The sequence below is a fragment of the Nicotiana tomentosiformis genome, chromosome 11 (genome assembly GCF_000390325.3).
Source record: "Nicotiana tomentosiformis chromosome 11, ASM39032v3, whole genome shotgun sequence".
NCBI classification, from domain to species: domain Eukaryota; kingdom Viridiplantae; phylum Streptophyta; class Magnoliopsida; order Solanales; family Solanaceae; genus Nicotiana; species Nicotiana tomentosiformis.
Genome location: NC_090822.1, coordinates 10,803,905 through 10,831,704, shown reverse-complemented (window position 1 = coordinate 10,831,704; position 27,800 = coordinate 10,803,905). Strand labels below are relative to the sequence as shown.

The 27,800-nt window shown below is 37.7% G+C and overlaps 1 protein-coding gene and 1 long non-coding RNA gene across 5 annotated transcripts; one reads left to right on the top strand and one right to left on the bottom strand.

Moving 5' to 3' along the window:
- Positions 1–2,782: 2,782 nt before the first annotated feature.
- Positions 2,783–20,317, bottom strand: LOC104086995 (FIP1[V]-like protein). Its single transcript, XM_009591367.4, has 9 exons — positions 19,209–20,317; positions 17,646–17,872; positions 16,499–16,625; positions 14,478–14,546; positions 14,236–14,376; positions 13,949–14,050; positions 13,406–13,722; positions 5,857–7,459; positions 2,783–3,645 (listed from the first exon to the last, which is right to left on the bottom strand). Exons 1-9 carry the CDS (start codon positions 20,187–20,189, stop codon positions 3,088–3,090), a joined length of 4,125 nt encoding a protein of 1,374 aa, XP_009589662.1. The 5' UTR covers positions 20,190–20,317; the 3' UTR covers positions 2,783–3,087.
- Positions 20,318–22,973: 2,656 nt separating this feature from the next.
- Positions 22,974–26,454, top strand: LOC138900806 (uncharacterized). Of its 4 annotated transcripts, none has more exons than XR_011412091.1 (4): positions 22,974–25,203; positions 25,396–25,521; positions 25,630–25,738; positions 25,930–26,454. It is a non-coding gene; the product is annotated as an uncharacterized lncRNA (long non-coding RNA). The 4 variants fall into 4 exon arrangements; XR_011412090.1 differs by having other exon boundaries at positions 22,974–25,521; positions 25,930–26,027; positions 26,135–26,454; XR_011412092.1 differs by having other exon boundaries at positions 22,974–25,521; positions 25,930–26,042; positions 26,135–26,454.
- The last annotated feature ends 1,346 nt before the right edge of the window (positions 26,455–27,800 follow it).

The window sequence follows — 27,800 nt, the reverse complement described above, 5'->3', positions numbered from 1 at the left end:
CAAATCCTGGATCCACCTCCGCCTTATGATATCTAAAACCTTGTACTAGAATGGTTTAATCAAGATGCTGGGAAACAAAGATGAACCTCCATATGTCTCTATTACATTTCTTCTGCTTTGGACTAGTGGCTAGTATACAAAGATCAGAGCAATTTAGCTATTTGTCACAATACAAACAATCTATTTCCAAATTGCTACCAATCTTGATCTTTCCACTGCAGCAACAATCCTTTTTGAACATGGCCACTTATCCTCTTAGATTCAGTCTAGGCCTAAGATAAGCCTTGGATCAGAGAGGTGTCTCCTCGCACACCTCTCGCCAGTAACCAGACGGAAGAAAAACAAATACTACAAGAGTGCTGCTGCTCAAGCTTGCCTGACCCCAGAAGAAATTGCAGACAGAATCATATGAATATTAAATAGCCACAATCATATCAGTTCAGTGACTAAGGAGGTATTTAGTTACGCACGCGCCTTTGCACCATAGTGAATGAATTTCACTACCCGGGGCGGAGCTAGAAGCCGGAGTATGGGTTCCGCCTTTGTCCAAAACTCTATATGTATTAAGAAATTCTCTTAAAATATGTACAAAAATGAAATTCATAACTCAATTACTAACACCTTATGTTACTATCCTAGAATTTAGAACTCATAAAGTGTCAATTCTGACTCCGCCTCTGCCAATCACACAATGTAATTCTCATGAAAAAGACCTCAGTTTAGGGATGTAAATAAGGTAGGGCGGGGCAGGGTAAATGTCAAACAGCCAAAATTTTAACCCGCCCCGCCCCATTTAATTTTCCTCCTTTATTTATTTTCTTCACTTTTGATTGTTCTACATTTTCTTAGACTTCTTTGGGCTTCTTTTCTTCAAAATAGTGCACCATTCCAATTTCATGACATAAATGAAAATGGTTTAAAATCTTATACCAGGAATTCATATTTTTTTTTCCTTCTTTTATGGCCTATGTTACAGTTTGATTTTTTGAGCTGAGACAATTTTAATATTTTAAGATGTGAAATAATATATTTTTAGTCTCTTTAAGGTGCTATATCAAATATGATTTTACTTAGTTGAGAGTCTATGCATTTCTGCTATTTTATTATCATAAAATTGTAACATCAAAAGATTGTTCAAATTTTTAATCTGGCCTTAAAATTCAAGACCAAATGATTAGTTATTTATCTATTATTCTTTAGTATGAGAACCACGTATTTGCCATTTTTAGTTGCTTTTATTTAATTTCTTCTGGGTCTCATTGATTGGAGCTATGGAAGCTTAGCTGTAGAATAAACGAATAGTACTCTGTTCAATTAATCTTATAACATAAAATACAAATCTGCTCTCGCCCTGCCCCCTGTCCTGTCCCATTTAATATCTTAAAATTTTTAGATTTGACCCGCTCTGCCCTGCCCCGCCCTTCCCTAGTCAGCTACCTCCAGTGTCAAAGCCACATGGTCACAAAGTTGGTCAACTGACTACCTTTCGTCGAAAAATTGTACTGTATATATAGATAAAATATTATGTTTTAAAGGTATATAACACATATTGAACACCTTATATTTTTTTTTCATTTCTTTCAAATTTGAATACCCTTGAAAAAAATTTTAGCTTCGCCACTGCTGACCTCGGTTGGTTCTTGAAATCTTAGGACAGAAAGCAGCTTATCCTAAATAATTGGCATGTTGTCCAGCGCGTATAAAACATATTTTACTTGGTATTCTGGCTCGGGCTTTTCTTCTTCTAGCAGTGTTTATCCGTGCATAACGAATTTGCTTTGCTTTAGAAAGTGTAGACTTGTAGTATTACAAGTGAACGTTCATTCAGCTGTACCAAGACAAAAGTGTTATCAAAATCATCAAGACAAAAGACAGTAAATTACAAGCATCAGATTATCAAAATCATGAGTTAAATCAAACCTCTCTTTATCTTCACTTTCTTCGTATGAAGACTAGTATCTCCACGAGTAATTAGAACTTGTTACATACAAAGTGTATTGCTAAGTGCTAATGACACAGCCAGAGATGAAAAATTATTCAAAGGAAAGATTATTAAAAGGGACAGCCCGGTGCACTAAGCTCCCGCTATGTGCGGAGTCCAGGGAAGGACCCGTGGCCTCCTGATCACATGACAACAATTTTACCAGTTATGTCAAGGCTCCCTTTCCCATAAATGAAGAATTATTATGGCAATAAAATGTTAGTCATTTGGAACTCTTGTAGACATATTCCTGCAATAGCTTGGTACTTTTAAATTCACTGACAGACAATAACTGATAGTATATCATGAACGGCCTCATGTTTATGATAATTCTGGGTCTCTTTTCCAATCTTAACCACAAGAACCTTAAACGAAAAGTTAAAACAGAAAAGAAAACATTTGCGTGGTCAAGAGATTTTCTTTTGTTTTATAATTTCTGTAACACAGTTACTTTCTCTAACACAACATACAAATATCACATATCTGACTTTGCGCTCCAAGAAATAATAAACTTTTCCAAGAGACAAATAAGCTTATCATCATACATACTACCTACATGGCCAGGGCAATATCAAGTCCATGTTTCCTAATACCAGATCCTCCTGAAATTTTACTTCTCAGCCAATCCTTCATCTTCTTGATCAGTTCCTGAAGTCTCATCATTCACAGTCCAAAAAAGTGACAGTAAACAGGGACTCCTTGCAGAGGCCAGAGAGTGGTTCAAGGAAGAAAGACCATGGAGGACGTGGTCGTCAACCATAGTCACCAACTATGGTTCTCGTATACAGTGTTTACTACTCATACACTATAATTCAATGTCATTTAATAACCAAAAATGTAATTCTGGCACCCAAACAATGGGCCACTAAAGTGTTACGCTTACTGGTATATACATGTATTACAGAATTAAGAAAACCAAATAGATAAAGTAGACATGTTACAGATTCCCAAATCTATTATGGAAGGTCTAAACGAACCCCACGTCCTGAATAGACAACAAGGCCTGCTCCTCAAGGTATCCATATTGGAAATACAGTAGCCAAGGAGACATATACTCCAGGAGGAGGAAACAAGTCATCCAACAAAGATGTTCATTGAGTGCTCATTTAATTGCTGGTCCATCTCCTCCTTCGTGCTGGACGCTCTGGCTTCACCTCCGAATCCGGAGGGATTTCACTTTGGACAGACGATATTGGATCACCTTCCGCCTTTTTACTTACTGGAGCTTCTTTTTCACTTGGCATTGGAAGCTTGAAGCGCTCACTCCGCTTTTTCAGCTTCTCAACTGTCTCCAAGTGTTTATCCTCCATATGCTTTGTCTCTACATTATTAATTTCTGGACCACCTCCATTTTTATTGTTAGCTGCAGGCTGTTGATTGTCTTCGACTGCCTTCAAAGCTTCATCCGGATTTTTGTTAGCTAATGAAATACCACTGCTCTTGTGTACATCAATGTCTTTCACATTCAAGGAAGATGATTTAGCATTGACACTAAAGTCTCTTTCCTTGTGGCTTGTCCACCTTTCCAACTTGGAACGTCCCCTCTTGGAATCCTGTTGCTCATCATCTGATGATGCCTCTTCCTGCTGTTTCCTGGAAGACTGACGATTCCGGTGGACCTTGTTCTCATTGGTTCCTTGCTCAAATTTTCTCTTCAAGCTCACCTGAAGGTAAGAAAGACCTCCGCGATAAGCACCTTCAGTAGAAAAGATATAGCAGTAGCACTTGGAGATAACAGGAAACAAACATTTAACTAATACTCCATCGATCTAAATTAAAAACTCAAGAGTAATATGAATCACATATACACACACTTGGATTATTTATGCAAATTAAATCCAGTGTGCCTCTCAAGTTTCCTTTCCAACTTATTGTTTGATAGTTGTGTCGAACGCATAGAATCAGTTTTCCATATTAGATCTAAACTAGTTTGAGAACAATACTTCCAGTCAACCTGTCTTGCTGTTAACCATCTGTTTGGACTCCAAAGTCCGAATGCACCTTCTACCTTTAGAAATTAGTTTGTAAATACCTCACATTCCTCGTCCGTGATTAAACACCTACAATCTAGTCAACTGAAATTTCTGTAGCGCCCAAGTATGTTCGAGAGTACAAGCATACAAAAATCAGAGATTCCAAGCCAATTTTGCAACTAAGTTCCTATTTGGTCTCTCAACGTGCTTCATGGGTTTAGCACGTGGTTTCTAAATGGCTCAAAATATTATTTCACCTGAAAATTACCCGTAATAGAGTGCTGTTGAAAATTTTGAGCTATCTGTCCCAAAAAGGACCTAAGACCTAAAGGACCAAAAAGCATCTGAAAAAGTCAACAATACCCTCGTATTAATTATTGAAACTTTAACTTAAAACATTTGTGGAGCTGACATTCAAGTCTATATAGATAATGAGATGTTCTTCACATCAGTTTTTTGCGATATTCTCTACTTTTGTCTATAAATTAGTTAGCAGGGACTTCCCCTATCGCATCAACAGAATTATTTAATTCTATTTAGATATTAAAAAAAAATCAACCAGGTGTTCAAATTTTCTATGAAATCTTGCCTTCAAACCCCATTAGCACTGCTTACCACCTTTTCTTCTTACATTCAGACAATTCTTCCCCTAATTTTTTTTAAACGTAAGCTAGCCCAAACGCCACCGTTATATTATAACTTATATTAGTAACGATGGTGTTTGTGGCAACTTATTCGCACCTCGATTATTCCATAGGACACTTGCTACCTTCCACCAGCGTAGTTAACAAGAGTTTACCAAGTATTTCTATCCACCATCGTGTGTAACTTTAAAAGGAAAAAAAAACTCAAGAAGTATTTTGTAGAAATATCAAAGTTTTTCAAGTCATCAAATTCTAAATGAATCTCTAGAAAGTACCATCTGAGTTAATAGAGTCTAAGTACCACACCATGTGTAATCAGAGTACCAGGCCTCTTCTAATTACCAGAATTTCCATTAAATAGTTCACTGTGCTGTCTAAGCTTTGTGTTTAGCTTTAAGAATTCCTCATGAATATTAGAAGAAAACCAGATTGTTAGAGCTTCCAAGGGGTGGCATAATAATCTGAGTTGACATAAAACCTTGAGAACCAAGGTCGGAACCTTATCAGAGGCGACACTAAGTGAACTCTTAATATCTGTTTAAGTCTTAGTAAGTAAAGTTACGAACATCTGCGCTGCAGTGAAATAGCAAGTACAGGCAAGTTGGTCTAGATGCCAAAACATTGCCGCCACCACCACCCCCCCAAAAAAAAGAAGAAAAAAGGAACTCAATTTGGTAGAACATCTTAGATTTAATTTTTGGGAAAATTAGGTTCCGAAAAAAACTTCAAATCATTTTCGAGGAAAATTTGAACTAGAATGAAACGAATTTAGTAGATTAGAATGAATAAAGAGGTATTCCAACCGAGGGTATATCGGAAACAGTCTCTCTACCTTCACAAGGTAGGGGTAAGGTCTGCGTACACACCCTCCCCAGACCCCACTCGTGGGATTCACTCGATATGTTGTTGTTGTTGGAATGAACAAAGAGGGATCATATAGCCGACCGAGCCATCTGGACTGAGGCGTTACTATCTTGTATTATCTTTTGCGAAACCTACCTTTTGACCGCTTTTAATTTCTGATAGTATTTTATTTTCATTTAGGAAAGTGTTTTAGAAAAGGACCAAATGCGGCTGTCTTAATTTCGGGAGATCTTTTCAATTTCACCCCACTAGCAGATCATCTGTTACTAAATGCGTAAAATTTGCTATCCCTGTCTTTAAGGACACAATGTCCTAAATTGTCATTATTAAATGCAATGTGACAACCAAATCTTGATGACTCTTGGGGTATAAAATAGACGACGTAGGTACTTACCATCTCATTTCTCCGTCCATTCAGTTCGTCTTCGTTCATGTTCGAAGCAATCTGGGAGTTATGATCCCCCTCAAATTCTTTACCTTTCTTTAAATATTCTTTATGTCTTTTCTCATTCACCCTGGAGTTATCAGGAGCATGGAGAGCACGATCTTCGCGTGCACTCACTCTATCAGGCCTTGCTCTTCTCTCATCCTCACGGGTCCTCAGCCTTGAAGGACTTTCATTTTCAGCACGATCCCTCCTTCTAATATGGTCAGCATGCCTCACATCCTTCAAATGCTGATCAGAGTTTCTGTGCTCATCTTTCCCTCTAGAATGACCGGCCCAAGCTTTTTCCTCTGCAACACGCCCAGCACGCATACCGCCCCTTATTTCCTCTCTCTCCCTTTTTGATAGTGCCTCTTCTTGGGACTGTTTAAGCCTATACCACTCCTCACGTTCTCGCTGTCTGTCACTCCTCTCCCTCTGAAATACTCCATCTTCTTTGTGCCTGATATAATGCTGCTCATCATCTCTTAGTCTCAATAGCTCATCTCTCTTTCGATGATCTGAGGTATCATCTCTGTCTCTCTTTCTATGAACCATATTTTCTCCATGCGGATGGAAGGAATCTTCCTTGTCAGCATGTTCCCTACTTAATTTTGTCTCTTCTTTCCTTCTTTTATTGTGGCGATCATCCAAGGTATCATACCTCTTCAACTCATCCCTGTCTCTTTGCCTTGCTCCCATATCCTTATCATAATCAGGCCTTAACGTAATGCTCTCCAGCTGCTTTCTATGTAAATGGCGTTCTTCTCTATCACTCCCATCAAATTCTCGCACCTTGCTGCGGTGTCTGGATCCAGTTTCATCAATAAGCTCTCTCTTTCGTGGTTCTTCCACTTTAGTTCTCCTCCCCGGTAGATCTTCATCCCTCCTTTGCCATACTGCCTCTGAATATTCACGTTCCCTCCGTCGGTCAATGTAATGGGCTGAGCTAGAGTCAACGCCTTTACGGGAGTAAGAATCTTCCCTCCCTTTCACTACCCCACGGTGCTTTTCTGCTTCTTTCTCATTGTAGGCTCTTCTTCGGACTCTATCCTCGTCCCTGGCAACTGCTTTTTTGGCATTATCCATGCGCATAGAACGTCCATCTTGAACAACTTCCTCCTCAACATCATCCCGTAATTTGCGATAATCTCTACTGCTTCCAGATTGGGCTTTGCTATTCTCGCTACTTCTTCCAGCCTTGGAGTCTTCTCCACCATCAGTTTCTTGCGGAGAAGATTGTTCACGTCGTGAACTTAACTTTTGCTTTTTAGAATGTAAAAATTCATCATTCATGGCTTCACTATCACTTCTTGCATCAAAAGCCATTTCCTCTCTCACAACTTCACTGTTTGTGTCAGCTCCCACAGGTTGATCAGGGATATTATCTCTATCTTCCATATCTTGCTCCTGAGCAGGTCTATCAGTGGTGGGTGAAGGAGGGACAGGACTGTGCCTATGATCAACACTTTCAACTGATTCTTCTCTCTGATTATCAACTTGGAGTCTGTCTCTGCTATCACCACTGGGACTAATATCAGGTGATCCTTCGCGTGCACTTCCCTTGTTTTCCCTGGAATAAAAAACGGAGAGACAGCCAAAATTAGGATAACATGCAAGGCAATAGACTCTTAGAAAAGAAGCAGAGGACAAAAACGCTTTTTTGACAATTAGCAAGCGCATGGACGTTAGCATAATGTGCAATTAAACATTACTCCTTAACACATCCATATAAGATAGGAAGCTTTTCAAAGGGCTTTTAACAAGTATGGTGATATGAACAAGAGATTCTCAGATTCTCAAAGTCGCATGTCCAAAATAGATCATTGTTCAACAGACTAGGATAATACATGCTAAGGGAAATAACTGGTTCATACAAACCATCTTTGAACAAGCTAAATAAAAGAATCTGATAAATAAAAAAAATATCTCATGACACATGCGACATATTTATGCTGCGGGTCAATCTTAAACTTTAGGTTGTCAAATTGGTAGAAGCAGCTACCAATCAAATACTACAAGGATGGGTGGGTGGGCACGTGTTGTTTAGAGCATTGTGTGTCCTATCTTCTGATATTCCCTATTTAAGGACCTCTCCTATGCTTCCTATGTACTCTTATTTGCTAGTACTAATAATTAATTTTTCTAACTAGAAAAAAGAAAAGGACTGGACTCGGGCATTGCTAACAAACCTTCCATACTAGTGAGAAGACAGTGCCAATAAAGGATAGGATCTGCTAATACATAAAAAGTAGTAACCACAGAAAGATGATATCAAAGGATACTCTAATGTATCATCAAAAGCAAGTTCGATACTCGATGAAGAGCTATAGCAATTAACTAAATACTAATACGTATTTGACTTTGTTTTTTTCTTATAACCGTGGTGTCCGGACCAACTTGTGCGCACCTCGACTAATTCCACGGGATACCTGTCACAGCAGCAGGTACTAGGTAACTCTATCCACCAAGGCTTGGATACATAGGAAGAAATCACCTAGTAGTTTTTGCCTCCACTGGGATTTGAATCTGAGACACTAATATTTGACTTTGTTATGCTCACTTCCATGCCAAGTAACCAAATCTAATTGGACATAGTTCTATGATAAATCAACACTGATGTATCAGAAAATGAACTTGATGAATCAATTCACCTAGCAGCATAACTACGGACCTGGTGATCTTTTTCCTACATAAATTGAAATAGGAACCCCGTAAAACAGAAGTTCTGATGAAGGACAACCAATTCATTTTGGGTTGAATATAAAATAAAAATAGTAGGATATCAGGATCTTATGCGACACCATTTAAAGAACAATTTATTCTCACAAACTTCCATAATACCATTTGACTTAATTTTTAAGTTTAAAAAGGTGATCGATGCAAAACATGGGATTAAAGACAATTGGAGCACCAAAACTGTCAATGCACCCTATGGAGTAGGGCCCTGGAAGTATATTAGCAAACAGGGGAATGAATTTTTTCAGAATATTCATTTCAAGCCAGGCAGCGGAATTCAAATTAAGTTGGAAGGATAACTGGCTAAACAACACTGCTCTCATGGAGGACTATCCTAGCTTATTCAACAATGCTTGGACAAGAATTCTTCAATTGCTCATAACAGGGCAAATAATAAGTAGGATGTGCATCTCAGGAGATCTGTTGGGAGATGGAAGACTTGATGGAAATGCTAGCAAGATTGGAAGCTTACAACATTGATGAGAATGTTCCAGATAGAATGAGATGGGGCTGTAAGGGTCTTTTCATTGTTAAAGATTGCTACAGGCAACTTAACAATCAGAATCAGGTATTGCACTCATGGCCTTTGAAACTGAGGCCTTTGAAACTGATATAGAGGACAAAATTACCTCTGAAGGTGATATGCTTCAATTGGATTGCCCTTCATGAAGCCTGCTTAACACAAGATAACCTTAACATAAGGGTGATGTTATCTTTGCAGGAGATACCAGGAAAGAGTTAGGCCTCATTTGTTTTTTTTTAAAGATTAAGACGTCTAATATTCAGATGTGTAGATCTGAATACTAAATGATACTGTTTGATTGTTAACATCTGAATGTATAAAATTTATCTTTATTTGAAAACATAAAATTTAAATAAAATACTAATTAATCTAATATTCTATCAATAAAATATATAGTTTTTTAAAATATGGTAGTTGGTGGTGGTGATGGCTAACGATGGTGCTTGTGAATGCCGACCAGAGGCAGTGGTTGATGACTGTTTTGGTTGATGGTGGTGGTTCAGGGTAGTAGCTAGTGGTGATTGGTAGTGGTGGCGATTATGATTGAGGATGGTGGTGGTGGTTGTGATCGAGGAAGGTAGTGGTGGATAGTGGTAGTTTATAATGGTGGGCAGTGCCGACTATGGTTATTGATGGTGATAGGGTGGTTAGTTATGGTAGTTACGGTGGATGAATATGTGGTTGTAGTTGAGAATGATGGGCGGGGTTGGTGGGGATAGTGGGGGTGGTAGTCGATAATGGTGGCGGCTATGATTGAGGATGGGAGTGGTGGTGGTTGAGTATGGTGGTGGTGGGTGGCATGTTGGTAGTTGATAACGGTAGGCGGTGGCGGCAGTTAATAATGAATGTGGATGATAACATCTTAATGAAATTAAGTCTTTGTTACAGATCTTAGTCATACAGACCTATTCAGACTCATTAAGTGGACGTAAAGTAAAAAACAAACACACTTAATGATTAAAATCTGAATAATTAAGATTCAGACTTCAAAACAAACGCACTTTATGTCTGAGATATGAATGATTAAGATTCAGACCTCTATTAAGTGCAAACAAATGAGGCCTTAGTCACCTACTTCTACACTTCGCAAGTAGCCACAGACATATGGAACATGTTCTACGGTATTTTTGGCCTAAGCTGGGTCATGCCACAGAGCCTGAGAGAGGCACATAAGAGCTGGAGTCTTTGAGAGGTTGATAAGACCAACAAGAAGATCTGGCTTATGATCCCTGCAACTATTTTTTGGTGTTTATGGAACGAGAGGAATAGAAGATGTTTTGATGGTACCTCACCCCTAAACCACTTACTCAAATCTAAATGCTTGCTTAATCTTTTTTGTTGGACAAAGTTGTCCCCCCGTAAATAGTACTGGACACCTTGTGGATTTTATTAGCTCTCTTGTCCAAGATTGAGACTTTGTTTTGGGGCAAACAATGATCTCCTGTATTTTTGTTTATTTTGCAAATATGCCTCTTGTAACTTTGCATCTTCTTGATGCCTTTTTAATGAAACATATTACTTCATCCAAAAAAAAAATATCCAATGACTTCTATGCAAATGCACAAAACAAATTCTCTTTGTGGTTTACAATTTCCAAAATTAGATGTATAATTTAATTATTTATCTTGTTGAACAAATATTTTAAGTATGTCCCTATTTAAGTATGTCCCTACATGTTCGAACAAATTTAGATACAGTTCCAAGAGTTCCAAAATATCTATGCTGCTGCCTTCTGAGATCAGTTTGTCAATGTTTTTCCGCAGTGAAGGATTAACCAGCCTAGACCACCAAAGTCGAACACTATACTTTGATGTTTAGACCCCCGCATTTGTCTGGAGTTTTACTTTCATCTAGCTAAACTTAACAGCTTCTTCATATTAGCATGACACAAAGTAGTTATCACCTAACAGTGCCATAGAGGAAAAGTTGCCAAACACAGCTTAACAAAGTACATCTAAGCCAAATAACTGTATATTATTAAGCATATCCACTAGCAAATGATTCCACAGTGATGAATGAGTCTCTTTTTGGGGGAGATAAGTGAGAGCAAATTAAATGTAAAGCCTGTACTTATCCTTTTTAAACTGGTTGGGGTCTATGCCTAACCCCCACCATGGTTCTTTTGAAAAATATAAATAATAATAATTAAATGTAAAGCCAAATGGCCGATCTTCCTAATAATAAGAACAAGGAATTTAAATAATTGGACTTGCAGCATAATTTTGTTCCTATATCATGTACATATTGCTATCTCCATCTTACGCCAGCAAAAAGAAAAAGAAGGAAGAAGCATCCGCCAGACTAAGAAAATTAATCCGTAAATTGCTAATCATAAACATTTAATATTGTATAAGCTCCTCCTACCAAGAACCACCAGTAACCACCCTTCATTTTATTGATCAAGAAACCACCCTTAATTTTATATGAGTTGCTCCAATCTAGAACCACCCGCAAGTACCCTACTTTTCTAGGTACAAGAGAACATGGCTCATTTACTACATGCATGGCTCACTTCAAACCAAAGTGTATTACAGCAATGAGATATATCTGGTTCACAGAACTACCATAGATTTGGGATCTGCAATGGAGAAGAGACTTTGAGCATGCAAATCACAAACATGACGGGAATCCTTTCTGAAAGAAAAGGAAATCTTCCTAGGACCCTCGGCCACATTATCAACATTTAGGGTCAATCAATCAACTATACCAGATCCTAAAAAAAATTATAAGTAAAAGGGAAATTTTACTAATGAAAATTCAGTTATAAGCTAGTACCGAACGAGTACAAACCATTACAAGCTGACAATCCTCCAAGATTGTAAGGATTGCAAAAACTCCAAAATTACAGCAGTATCCTTATATTTCATCGGCTATATGAAATATTTGCAATCCATTCCGTTCTATTCACTTCCATTTCATTCCTATACTACATAAATTAAGGTTCTCTAAATATCACACTTATTCATACACAGGAATACAAGTCTTGGAATAGAAGAAAAAAACTCCTAGCAAATGCCAGACCTAAAGTAACAACAAGAATTAAGCTTTAACCCAACTAGATGGATGCCCTACATGGATGTCCTCTGCTTCCACTGTGTTAATTTCTTAGCCAAGTCCATATTACTTCTGAGAGATTGTAGGTCTTTTGTAATTACTTTTCTCCACATAATTCTAAGAACTCGTTTGGACATAAGAAAATTTTCCTTTATTTCAATTATTTTTTTCAAAACAGTGTTTGGTTATCAAAATCTTACAATTTTTTCAATCTCACTTGAAAATGCATTTTCAAATTTGAAAAACTGGTGAGAACCAATTTTTCAATTGAAAATTGGAAGGTTGCTATTTTTTAGTTTTACAAATTTACCCTATATTTTTAAAATTTATAAAAAGACCCCATTAGTTATTAACCTAGGTAACCATCAACTACCCACTTTCCCTTCCATAAAGTCAGAAACACAAAACGCAAGCAGCAGGTCTTCTTCTTTCAAACGAGAATTCTGTGACTGCTCCGTCACCGGTTAACAGGATAACTTGATTTAAAGTTTTATTTTCCTTTGTGCTACTATGTGCGTGCCTTCATTATTACTTATAAGGCTTATATTCAGTTGTTATGCACTCTAAAGATGAAAGCTTTCATATGTGATTGATTATTCTATTATTGTTATATTGTAGAAACGCAAAACAATGAGTAAACCAAATTGGAGTGGTTTTGATATTTTTTACAAATTGTGGGGTATAAATCCTATTTCATGGTTTTGAAAAAAAAACATCCAAATATGTTGCAAAAATTATAACCAAGCACAACTTCATCTTCAATTCAAATTTTAGTGAAATTTCAAATTTGAATTTTTTTTTGGAATTCATGTCCAAACGCCTACTAAGTCTGCCTCATCCACTTTATCACATTCAATCAGCATATTGTTGTACCTAAAAACATGACCAAATCCATATCTGACGACTTTTCTCAATTCATTCCCCATGTGCTGCACCCTCTGGTCAAACTAATCATGATCTTTTCCAAATTAGTAGGACATCATCCATCTTGAAGTTCGCATTTCTACTTCATTTATCTAGTGGATACAGATAGCCTTGGATGCCAACATTTACTCATATTTAATATTGTTGGGCTGATAACACCAATAAGTTAGTGAAACCTCATGCTGCTTCTATCTTAATTACCAGTTAAAACAGGAAATGAAAAATTAACTTCCACTTGCTCAGGAAGATAAACCATTATATAGGCAACATATATAGTACCTTTCAACATTAGTCTTGCTGCCGCATGCAGAAGTCTGTCCTCTAGAATCAGAAACAAACTGACCAGGAGCTTCCGAGGGAAAAGGACCCACTCCATCTCCTTTGGTCAAACGATCACCTACAGGGTTCATAAACTGTGATCTCCTAGTACTGAGATCTTGCTTGTGGCTTTTATAAGAATGCTGGAAACCATCAGAATCCTCCTGCAGGGGGCCTCCTCTTGCATCGCCTCTAAAATCATCTGTTGGAGAATTATTGCCCAATTGCACCTCATTCTTGTCATTCCCTGAGTATTGGTCATCATCCTGGCACACAATCTGTTCACCCAAAAAAAAAAATTACAGAAGACATAAATAAAATAAAAAGGGCAGCCCGGAAAAGACAATAAAATAAGATGTAGAAAATAAGCAGCAGCACCATCCTGTTAGAAACATCGAAAACGACGATGCAGAGAGAGATTCCAGCATAAATTTTGCTGTTTTTTCCTTTTTTGATAGACACTTCCATTTTGAATTTGGAAGAAGATAGGGTCAGATCACTCACTTCAATAATTGCATCCGAGTCACGCTGCCGTGGTGGTCGGGTATCAATTGATGGTAGGCGATCACCAGAACCGGTTTCAACCTGTATAGGTCTTCCAGTGGGCTAGTAGAATGTCATATCATATCAGTGAGTAGTATGGCAACTAATATCTGAAACTTTTGTATCATTACTTGCTTAATTAAAGATGTAACAGTAAGCATACTTCACCCAATTGCCAAGTTGGAATGGGAGGCCCAAATAATACCAGAAAAATTTCTAAAGGTAAGGCTTGAACTTGAAATACGTACTAGTGGCGGTCGCATGCGTATAGATCCTCTTGCTAGGTCACTTGAAGTTCCATCAGTTTTACCATGATTCACATTTTCAGATGGAATGTCTTGAATACCAGCTGCAGCTGCAAGCTCTGGGGGAAGATCTGGATCATATTCCTAAAATGAATACAACATAAGAATAATAACAACTATTAAGTCTGATAAGTATCTTAGACACGTATTGCTGAAGATAGCATCTTCATCTGCACAAGCATTACCTGCTCTGTTCTTCCACTTTCATATACCCGAATTCTTCCTTGCATAGTTGACTCAAGTCGCAGTTGTTCCTGTAGCAAAGATGGATTATCATCTTTCAAGATTTTCGGTCGGTGGAACCAATGCGAATATTTACACACATCTACTACATCATGCACTTTATTTTGCTAATCTATGGCTGCACCCCTATTTGCCCTGGTGATGGACGCACCGACACACATATTCAAGGGAAGATGCCATGGTGTATGTTATTCGCTTATGACATAGTTCTGATAGACGAGACACGAAGCGGCGTTAACGAGAGGCTGGAGGTTTGGAGACAGGCCCTTGAGTCCAAGGGTTTCAAGTTGAGCAGGACTAAGACGAAATATCTTTAGTGCAAGTTTAGTGCCGAGCGGAGGGAAGCGGGCATGGACGTGAGGCTTGGATCGCAGATCATTCCCGAGAGGCAGTTTCAAGTACCTTGGGTCGATTATCCAGGGGGGTTGGGAGATCGACGAGGATGTTACATACCGTATAGGGGTCGGGTGGATGAAATGGAGGTTAGCATCTGGAGTCCTGTGTGACAAAAAAGTACCACCGCTACTCAAAGGTAAGTTTTATAGAGTGGTGGTTAGACCGGCCACCAGACAAGGTGGGTTGCTCTGATGGTAAGCACCCTCCACTTCCAACCAAGAGGTTGTGAGTTCGAGTCACCCCAAGAGCAAGGTGGGGAGTTCTTGGAGGAAAGGATGCCGAGGGTCTATTGGAAACAGCCTCTCTACCCCAGGGTAGGGGTAAGGTCTGCGTACACACTACTCTCCCCAGACCCCATTAGTGGGATTATACTGGGTTGTTGTTGTTGTTGTTGTTGGTTAGACCGGCCATGTTGTATGGGGCTGAGTGTTGGCCAGTTAAGAACTCACATATCCAGAAGATGAAAGCATCAGAAATGAGGATGTTGAGGTGGATGTGCGAGCACACTAGGATGAATAAGATTAAGAATGAAGATATTCGGGAGAAGGTGGGCGTGGCTCCCATGCATGATAAGATGCGTGAAGCGAGGCTCAGATGGTTCGGGCACGTAGAGAGGAGAAGCCCAGATGCCCCGGTAAGGAGGTGCGAGCGATTGGCGTTGGTGGGTCCGAGGAGAGGTAGACGGCGGCCTAAGAAGTATTAGGGAAAGGTGATCATGTGGGGTATGACGAGGCTTCAGATCTCCGAGGACATGGCCCTCGATAGGAAGCTGTGGAGGTCGAGCATTAAGGTTGTAGGTTAGGAGGTAGTTGAGCATATTTCCAACTCGTACCAGTGTGAGGCTAGTTTGATAGGATTTTGTCTTAGACTGCTAGTGGTCAATGTTGTGTTCATACTACTCTTCTGTTTTCTTAGTGTCGGGCCTTATTTACTGGTTATTGTTTTTGCTTTCCATCTGTTTACCGATGCTTGTGATGTTATTATTTCTATGGTTTTTGTTGATGGTATTGATATTGTCTTTTTTCGTCTTCTTGAGCCGAGGGTCTATCAGAAACAACCTCTCTACACCCTCGGGGTAGAGGTAAGGTCTGCGTACACACTACCTTCCCCGGATCCCACTTGTGCGATTTTACTGGGTTGTTGTTATTGTTGTTGTTGTTGTATGGCTGCACCTCGAAGTAGGTCCTTGTTAGCTCTCCTAACGCATGCACAATTCCTTGCAGGCGCTGAGAGGCTTGCCACGGTGCACTAGGGCGCGGCCAACAGGTTATGGGGCATGGCACAACAAGAACAAGGAAAGGGAAGGAGAATACTAGAGGGGGAGGAGGAAGAGAGCTTATGTAAAGCATCCCAATAAAATCATATTTTACAATTTGTCCCAAGCTTGCAAAATTTAACCTGCAAAGGTAGCTTGGGAATCAATTTATTTGGAACCCTAACGATATAAAGAGAATAACCGTGAAATACAAAATGTTCCTCGGTTTAAAAGAACTAATCTTTTTAAGGTTTTTTAAGCACAGATTCACAAGGAAATCTAATACAGGAAAAAGAAGTATAGTTGACCAACCAGCTGCTTGCAATAATCTTTCCAGATGTCCTCGTTCAAACCAAAGTTGAAGAAATCTGTTACGTCAATGCCTGGAAGTCTCCAAGGTTTCTCCTCAAAACCATCTATGTCAACTTCAAATATAGTCCTGACAATGTACAATGCTAAATGAGCATTTTAACTGTCTTTAACTCTTTCCAGTATTTACATGTTTTCCCGGAAAAAGAATGATCAAATGAAAATCAGTCATGCAAAATAATACTTTCAGGCATTCAGCCACACTCCAACATGCTCATTCTATCATCCTTTCTATACACGCAAACCAGCATTCACATGCCACATAAAAAGCATGAGCTTTTGCCTCATATATCTAACACATGCTTATATATTAACTACCTTCTTCCACAGAGTTTAACGATATGAGGACAAGTTCTTCAATAGGTCTTAGAGATATCAAAAATCAAAAGTTACACAAAAATTTTCAGGAAGCAAACACTTCTTATAGGCTATAGCAGCTGCTGAGAGCGCCATAATAGAAGAGGCAGGAAGAATTAAATGATTATTAACTGCATTTTGTGAAGATATTTTTGAAAAGGTAACATATTTGTATGTTAATATTTTGACAACAGAAAAACTGTGAAGTCGCCTATAATTACAAAGAGGAATGCAGAAAAGAACACTCCTAATCCTTTATCTTCTCACAAGAATTCTAAAACATCAAAAATGGATTCATGATCTTCCAAACACTTTCCTTTACACCAAAAATAGAAAAGAACTAAACACTTCATCTTCATCTTCTGGATGTTACTAGATTTATCTTCAAAGCATCTCTGATTTCTCTCTTCCCGGAAATATTTCCTTATGGCAGATGCATCTCGAAAAGATATTGTTCTGTAAATATAGTTACATTACTCTAAAACTTCAACAGAATTTTGGACGTAATAACTAAAGCACCCGCAAGCTTTTTAGGCTGGACTAGAAGATTTGCTCATGATGACATTAATCCAATTAAATTACAGAATCAACAATTATGGGAGTAAAGTGGTGTAACTAGGAAAGAGATAGGTGGCACACGTAATTCTTTCGTAAAAGTAAACACAAAAATCACCAAACAGAAAAATGCCAAATTCAAATAAGGTATAAATCAGGGCCAGACAAAGAAACATACTTGTGCGATGGAAGAGTGAATTCCAACCCAATCCCAAAGCCACGGCCAGGCGCACTGCCTCCCCAACCGGACATCCCATAGCCACCTTTCATTCCTGTTGGTCGCCAATCACCTCTACCACGTCCACCAACTGGACCCACATTGACAGGGGGACGAACTTGACCAGGTGCTCCTCCAGGACCCAACAGAGGAGCTCCAGGCATAGGAGCTGCACCAGGTCTCACATACTACATGAGACAAGAAAAAGGGAGGAAAGATTCGCTATCAGCAGTCAAAATAATGTAACAAAAAACGACTATCAGGACAGCGACAACAAAAAAAAGTATCAAGATAAGAAATATATAGTTAATCTTCCAATCATCAGAGAAGAAACAGACAACAAACTCGGGTATATCAGCAAGTAAACAAGCAAGAGTAAATAAGTTGCAAAAGAACAGTTCAAATGTTAAGTATTGTAAAACTTTGCTCTAAAAATGAAAGGAAAAAAAAAGAACATACAGCCTAGTTTTCACAGATTCAACAAGAAAAAAATGAGAAATAAGGACTAAGATCTTCAGTTTTATTACGACATCTGAAAATAGATCTTTATTTAATACAAAAGGGAAAGTAGTAAACATCTGAAAATAGATCTTGCATATGTAGCTTAATTTGATAAACCTTATGCAACCGGAATAAAACAGTTATCAGCTTTACTGATTCTTATATATCTTTTCTTTCTTTACATTCGACCAAATACTACTTGAAAGTTGTACTTCATCACTCAGCATAAGAAAGTGCATCTTTCTTCAGCTAATGTAATTATCAGTTTAAGCAACCAGATTGGCTTGAATAGGCTTCATTGGTTAATGACCTACTTGCACAAGTCCAGCCCATCTGGAAAATGAAGGCACTGACTAGAGACAAAAGCATCGAAAAACTGGAAAGATATTTTAAAAGTCAGGAGTGGTCCAACAAACTAATGTGTGTAAAATTTTCAGAAATTCCCCATTAACATTCTCAAAGCCTACTAGCATAGCCACAGAAGATAAGTCTTGCAGCCAGTGATATTTAGTTCAAATATAACTTTCAACTATTTAAAGAGTTGTCAATAACAGCCGGTTACCACTCTTTGAAGTGCTTTTAAATGATTATTGTTAGACAGATCACGTGGTAATAACTGTGTGCACGGACAAGCAGCCACTTACAATTTTGATTAGTCAGAATTCATCACATATCCACTCACACGTTTTCCGCAAAGGCTATTTTCATCTCTACTTTGGATATCTCCAAAGAGAGTTCAATCCTTGTCTTTGCAGCTGCCTTGAATTGAAACATTTCAAACATCATCTATCTATAAATTAAAATCATGATTATGCTATAGAGAATGCCCAAACATGATTTATTGCCAACAAAATTATAAAATAAATTTCATTAATTTTATCATCATCAGTACAATCCTTTATACAGCTTGTGCATACAAATAAGAGCCAGCGGCCTTATCATCACCAATGACTACAATACTATTAAGTAAATTACAAGTCATCTTACATTGCAAGTTCTGATCACGTGTACAACATCACTGACCTTATACTGTGAATGATACGGATGATGGTATCCATGATTGTTGTACCCAACCTTTGCCACCACTCCTCCAGGTGCTCCATTCACTTTTAATGCATCGTTAATCTCCTTTCTCTCTCCATTAGCAGCAGGACCCCCTTCCTCACCCCATTCTTGCTCCTCCATTATCATTGGTGGATGGCTCGGGCCATCATTATCCGCAACAATAACCAAAGGCTCTCCATCTTCATCGTCCTCGTCGTCCCCCATTCTCTCCATACCCATTGGTCCATGAGTGTTGTCATTCAACACAATCTGCAAATCATCCTCACTATCATCACTATCCCAATCATCCTCAAGATTACCATCTCCACCATTCCCTCCTCCGCCTGAAACGCCCGGGATTGACAGGCCGGGAATCAACGGCTCAAAATTCTGTACATTTTCACTCCCATCCTTTAGAATCTCATTGTTTCTTTCACCTAAATTTTGATCTTTCTCAATCAAAATATCATCTTTATCATCCCTCTCTTCCACTACGAAATCAATATTATCCTCATCCATAAAATTTGAATCTTGAAAACCCCCTTTAGGTAATTTCACATCCTCACTCTTCTCCAAAACCCTAGCACTCGAATCCGATTCATTAATATCACTCAAATCCTCGAGTTTTCCAGCTTTTTGATTAAAATTTAGATTGAATTCGGGTAAGTTCGACCCGGATTGTACATCTGGCAAAGCGGCTAGGGTTTTTTCGTTACCAGTGATAATAGAATTCGGGGCTGTAAATTTTGGATTCAAATTCGGATTAGGAGCTCCGTATAATATCTCCTCGTCATCGCTGTTGATGTTCAGATCGATCGGCCGGGTAGTGGGGCCCGCACCGGCGGCGGCTTTGGAGGCGGCGGCTTTGTCTTGTGGAGCTGGAGCTGGCGGCTGCTGAGACTGAAACGACGCCGTTAGCACATCGGTATAGAGATCTCCGAATTCGTCGTCATCTTCCATTTTTAGGAGAGAGAGAGAGGGGGGGGAGTGCGAGTTCTGTTTCTGCAGAGAAACGCAAGAAAGAGAGGGTTTTGAGGGCTTCTAAGAAGGGTATAATTTGCACTCCCTACCTGGTTTGGAAGGGTCTCTCTATGGGTACGAATTTAGCTATGACTATTGGCCTTTTTGGGAAAATTTCCTAATCGAGGTTAAATTTACTAGTAAGGTGCAAAATTAGTATGTAGGTAAAATAATCAAATGTGATTTTTGAGAATTTAATGATAAACCAAGGTTTAACTTCTAATTTAATAGCTTTAAAAATAAGATTGGTAACAAAATATACTCAACAACAACAACATACTCAGTATATTTTCATATGTGGAGTTTAGGGAGTATAGTGTATACGCATACATTACTCTTACCTACTACAGGTACAGAAGTTGTTTTGTGTGTGTGGGTGGGGGGAAGAGAAAAGAATAAGAAGAATAAGAAGAAGAAGAGGAAGAAACAAAGAGAAGGGAGAAAGGGGAGTACGATAACTCAAACAAATTAAGCATATTCAAAACAGACTCAAACGAATAAAAAATAAGGTTATTATCGGCCACGACCCAGGCCAAACGAGTCGAGCGCATGATTTATGATATTTTGTTTAGTGGTGACATGCAATCGTGTCCTTGGATCTAGATCTTTGACGTGTCTCGACAAATAGTGAAAGCTCATTCTAACTACATGTTAATAATATCGAACAAAAATATAGTCGCAACAATTTAAAAATATGAAAGGAAATACGAAAACATAACGAACAAAGCACCACGAATAGGGTAAGAAGTTCTTAACACATCTTGTTTTCATGATCATCTTGATTCACGAAAGATGTTAAGAATCAATTGTGATTATTATTGTCATTTCTTATGTCGTCCGCTTTTAAGTAGCTTATTTCTTTCTTTCAATTTTCATTACGATTTGTTTTTTGTTACTTTTTATTTGCTTCGACTATATTATGATTCCTATCTAACCATGTTGGCAATGCCCCTTATACAAAAGAGATAGGTGTTTAACACTCATTTTACGGATGAAAAATAATAATATGTTAAGTGGTGTTTACGCACAATGACATATATAATGAGATTATGCACTTGTGCTTGAAAGGATTAATCGATGAGATGAGATGGTCATTTGACATTATCCTTTCCAATTTTGACATCTATTTTACAAAAAATTTAGATTGTACTTATAAATTTGTGGGACAATCATGATTTTGCTCCCTTGTATCATTATATATGTTATATGTGTGAACTAAAGAATCTAGTGATGCACATAAACCTTACTCACTAATCAAAAGTAATCAACTAACTTTTATGTGAAGTGGCTTAGCCAATTCATAATCATCTCAAAAGAATGACTAGTTGCATTGCTCATTTGTGCTCCAAGTTCGATGGCATTGAGTCGTCTCAAAATTCTTAAGCCTATAACCAACAAGATTTTAAGAGTGACGTAACAAAAAATAAGTGATTAAATTAAACCAGTCTCATTATAACAAGCCACAGATAGAACTTCTCCAACTAATGGCATAAGTATATTAGCACAATCGTTGAAGTGATTGCTAGATGTAGCAAAATTGAGACAAGATTTCATGGACAAATTTCGGCTTCTAATATATCATTCTATATACATAATATAACGTTAAAATAAGTTTAAATAACTCGAGTGAATACGAGTTACACGAACTTTAGTAGCTCAGCTGATTGACTATCTAAACTTTCACTTTGTTGGTAAGGGTTTGACTCCCCATATTGTAATACCTTCCCCCGTTTACATTCCCCTACCCTCCATGTATAACAAAAAATGACCCACACTGCCAAGTAACTACTTCTTAAACATATTTACAGTCAAATCCATATATAACAACCATTCACTATAAAAGTCGATTTTTCCTCATAACCAATTTTTCAAGTTATATTTTACCTCTCTATAATAGTTTTTTACCTGTAACAACAACAATCATATTTATAGCAGAACACTCTTTGTAAAATTACTCTTATATAACAACCACATATAATCTTTAAGATTAATAATAGTAGCTCTAAAAATATGCGCACAATATTTTTCATTAAACAAAGTTTCTATATTGCATAAGATATAAGATTTAAAGATTTGCACACGATATCATTTCCATTGGACAAAATTCAAAAAATACTTAGAAATAAAATTTAACTGTTAAGCTCTTAGATTGTCTTTGAATGAAAGCTATCACATACCTTTTTTGCTAAAACTTTGGACATGAATCTTCGCCAATTCAAGCGTTATATCACCAGTAAGAGAATGAAATTTATGAAACAAGCTACAATTACAAAGTTCTTCCATCAATCCTGGAAGAATTTATTTTTTTAGATAGCTTTAAAATGCGTGCCTTGGAGATTAAATATTTATACATTTAATTATGAATTTATTAATAATCTATTAGCCTCTTTTCAATATTTAACTAGTGAAATGTGCATATTTTTTGAGATTTTAAATTTAATTTTTTAAAATCTTTTATATGTAACACTAAAAAAGAAAAAATAATTAATTTTTGGATAATTTTTATGTGTAACAACCATAAAATATTTAAACATTAAATGATATTATATGTGTATAACAATCATTCACTATAAAAGACAAAAAATATCGGAACAAACGAGATTGTACAAGGTTGACTACAATTTTACAGAATTTAGTAGGTTTTTTGTTTCATATGAAAAATATAAAAAGAAAAAGGAATTTCTTTTTGTATTTTCAAGATAAATCTTTCATTAGAACATTCCAAAGTAATTTAAAAAGAAAAAGGCATATCTATCAAGAACAAAGGGAGATTCAAAACCAAAATCCAACCCGTTAAATTGAGTATTCCGATTCATAGCGAAATTAGGTTTTGTTTGGTAACTCCGAATCCCAGAGATTTTGGGATTTATTTGTCAGCATAAGAATCTTGGCGACACAATTCGTTATTGAAAGTGAGGTTAATTTTTGTTTCAATTCCCAGCTTCTGAAATTTGAGTGAGTTTGACAAGCTTAGAGTGTGATTATGGTGAAACGTTTAAGGAAATTGTGCGATAAACGTGAGCTATCTGAAGATATCAAAATTGAAATATTGCATCGTTTGCCTTCAAAATCTCTAGATAGGTTTAAATGTGTATCCAGAAGCTGGCAAAAGTACATTTCTGATTCATCTTCAAGTTATAGCTGCCGTTCTCGACGATGGAGGCCTCGACCCGAATTAATTGGTATTTTTTATCAAACCCGAAGACTTTCCAAAATTGGCTTCTTCTCCGAATCAAAGAAATCATCATCGAAAAACATTGATTTAGATGAGTCAGTTAATTTTCTTAACAGGAAAGTATATATTGTTGCATCATCCAATGGTTTTCTTCTTTGCACTAAACATAGAAGAAGCCCTAGGGTTTATTATGTTTATAATCCTGCCACGAGGCAGCATTTGGCTCTCCCTAAAACTCAAATCTGCATGGAGAACGGCACAGCTGTTGGATTTAGTTGTAAGGTAGACGACTCTGATAAAGATGTCATCTCCTTTACTATAGTTCGTTATGAAATACCTCGTCGTTTTGATGAGCTACAGTCCAGTGTAACAATGTGTGGACTGCCAATAATTTAACTCTGGATGTACCTCTTAGATTAAACCCTTTTAACTGGGATGGGATATTTAGATCAGCTGCATCAGCTGGTGTCATTGATGGAGTATTTTGTTGGCTTGATCAAGGTGGACAGATCACTTTTTATGATAGTGTCTACAAGTGTTTCTGGGCTTTGGAATTGCCTGAAGAGATGGTGTTCGGAAACAGTTGTTATCTTGGATTATCTGGTGGGGCTCTCGATTTTGCATTGAATTGTGGGGATGCCATTACCGTGTGGCGCCTCGAGAGCGATATTTGTAGTCGAGATGCAGTAGTATGGGTTAGGAAGTACGATGCAGAAGTCGCAGCTACAGTGATGCAATGTCCGGATGCATTTGGACTTGGAGGCGACACTCTCCGTGTCAAGGCTTTCGGGCTTACAGGCTCTCTTAGTGTTGAGGTGCAGAACATGGTTATTCATCCTGCTGTTCCTTACATTTTTTATTTGGAAGTAAGAGGCAAGGTTATTTCTTATGACTTGGAAACGGATATTGCACAACTTGTGTATGATTTTGGAGAACCTTGGTGGAGAACACAACACTACAGATTATTTGCTTATGAGTGGCATCAATGGCCACGTCTTGTGTAGACTATGGATTACTCGTCTTGGTTATTCTCTAGCATTGATGTGTACTTCTTTTAATGACAATTTCTGTTATGGTTTTACTCGTCTTGGTTTTACTTCATATTTTTTTATGGACTTCTTTCTTTTTATTTATGTTAAATCATTTATTTGATCCTTGATTGTACTCTATTGTGAAATCTAATAAAAACAATAAGACTAGAATATGAGCCTTAGCTTCTCACCAATCAAAAAAAGATGAGCCTTTGCTTCATTTGAGATTCCTACTAAAAAAAGTCATTGCCTCAGAAAATACATTTATAAAGTTTGATGGATGGAGATGAAAGGGATGGTCATATTTATACAAACATCTTTCTTTATTCATACTTTTTAATGGTTTTCTTTCCACTTTTCTCATTTTACTCTTTTAATACAATGCTCCAACCATTGGTACAGATTCATACCGTTGGCTTTTTCTCACAATGGAGGTGAGTGTAATATCTCATTTTATAAGGCAAGTTAGTGTTACTGAGTTAAAGGATTTCCGTACATGTTGGGGTAAAATATGTATCAAGCCAATTTAATATAATGTACTATCAATTTCATCAGGATAGATTGAAAAGATAATATTTGATGAAGAAAAACACAATGTTGGTTTTCCTGTTTTGCAATGATTTTTAAAACTTTTTGGTCCTGTAGACTATCACTTTCAATGAGGGATATGTGAAAAGTCTGTTGCACTGGTTCGTTGTGGCTGTTGATGAGCCATCAACAAAGCCTCTTGTTCTTTGGCTTCAAGGAGGTCAATATCTCTTTCCCAACTTTTTTCCCTTTTATTCCATTCTATTTCTCATCTTTTAGCTTGAGCTAGTTTGACTACAGTGTTTTGATGATTTTTTGTTGTCTATATCAGTTAAAATATGATCAAATTCCATTTTCTTGAAATTGTATGATTTCCTCCTCTAAGATTGGATAATTTTCTGATATTTAGCAGCTATCCTCCGGAATTAGTCGCGGTGCATGCAAGCTGGCCCGGACACCACAACTAGAAAAACAAAATCTGATATCGGGATACTAATCTGCGGTTTTTCCGCATTACTTTTGCACATTCTTTCTAAAAGTATAAAAATCTTTCCTTCCATGACGATACTTTTATGTGCATGTCTAGACAAAATGCTTCTTGGTTGTCCGTCATTTATTTTTCTGACTGAAGAAATGGTTCTTACAGGGCCTTGATGTTCATTGATTGTCTATGGACTAGCTGAGGAAGTTGGACCTTTTCATATTGAGAAAGATTGGAAGTACCCTTTATTGGAACCCTTACTTTCGTAACTTAGGTCCGTACTCAGACCACCCCCTCCCCCCCCACAAAAAAAAAATCCCTCTTTCCTCCTGTTTAGATGTTGCTAGTTGTAGTGTCACACATCCAGCTTGAATAACATCTGCAGTTTGCATGTGGTTATGGGAAATAGTTTATGGTAGTTCTAGAACTTACAAGGATAGTGACTGATGAATTTCTTATTTGCAGATGCAAACCTATTATTTCCCGACTCTCCTGTCGGAGTTGGTTATTCATATTCAAACATTTCCTCTGGTCATCTCAAATTATGGCGATAAAGAGTACTGGTAGCTATTGGATCTGTTTGTATCAACTTTTTTCCTTCCAACGATGAATGATATTTCACCTGTTTACAACATGCTATAAATTTGTACCTTCAATTATTGTGTTGCAGCTGAAGACTCCCTAGCTTTTTTTCTCAAGTGGTTTGAACGGTTTCCAGAATATAAAGGAAGAGACTTTTATATGTCAGGAGGGAGCTATGCTGGTAAACTATTTGTCTAACCACTAATTGAACTTCTGTTCCCACACATTTTGTGATTAGCTGTATTCAGCGGGAAAAAAAAAGTTTGTTCACCTCCATCATTTACTATATGCATCTGATTAGATGTTTCAAGCCAAACTTTAGGTCTTTGAGGACTTGTTTACTTTCAGCTAAATTTGCTGAATGAATTGAAGCAATTTTGATAGTGAAATCACCAGTAATGACTCCAATTTTTGTAGTTTCCTTTGACTGATGACTACCATGACTACTTGGGATTTTTCCAATTCATGTGGTCTGATTTCTGATCAAACACTCAAGCAAGCAAATGTTTTTTTGTGACTTCCAATCATTTTTAAAACTTGGGAGCAGTGTAAATAGGTTGTTAGTAAACTTAATGAAGAGCTTGGAAACATCAGTGAGTACAGCATCTTCACTCGGACATACACAAACATTCTCAACCAGTTATTGAGAACGAGCAATGTTTTGCTCTGCACGCAGATTGGTGGTATAGTTGATTTAACGTCTAATGAACCCTTGGGTGCATGTGGCTCCGCCACTGAATAGGGGAACCACCCAGCTTCCAAACTCGGATGTCTGGGTGGGAGTTTTATTAAAAACAAAACAAATATGTATAACGAGGGAGGGGACATAAACCTTACTCCCTAATGCCATGAGAGTTGGACAAGCCCAACTCTGTACAAAGTATATGCAACCTACCTATCATATGCAGCTAAGCTAGCATGTAATGCAAAATGCATGCCCTATATGAGAAGAGGACTCCTCTTCTTTACATTATTATGAATGCAATTTAAACTATACATATGATGCATGAAGTGCAACCTTAAGTGAGAGGACTCCTCCTCCACTTTACAATAATAACTAAACCTAAACTACTACGACCTACTGACTCTAGACTACCTATCTACGTTTCCTCGGCTGCAGAACATAGATAAGACTAACAAACCTACTAAAGTCACCCCAAGACTCACTACGGAGTCTCCTCCTCAGATCACGGGAAGGAGTATACTCCTCTCCGTAGTGGTAGTAAAAAATATCCGGTTGGTACATGGTACCATCTGGACGAAGCCAAAATAACCCTCTGCTCCACTATATGAGCTCGGTCACTAGGGTGTAGTAGTAGTCATAGTGAGTAATGTCTATGTTACGCATCCTAAGAGTAGAACCTACCCTTCACTGATATATGAGAAGGATAATATCTCCCACCCGAGGAGTGCCTACAAAATAGTATACAGTTCAAAATTAATACATCGCACTAAAAAGTAATTAAGCATGCACACGTGTTAATGATTATAGCTTATCTGTTACACTTGAGCAGAGGTGAGTAATCAAAACTAGAGTAGCAAGGATTTAGGCAACGTCTAGGCTAAATAAGGAATTTGAGCTAAGTAAGAAGAAGAGAAAATTAGGTTACAGCCATTTCCCTACATCGAACCCCAAAATCTGATCCTTACAGCTACTGATATATTGAGCACTAAATTAAATAATACTCCGTCCGTTCTAATTTATGTGAACTTGTTTGACTGGGCACGAAGTTTAAGAAAAAATGAAGACTTTT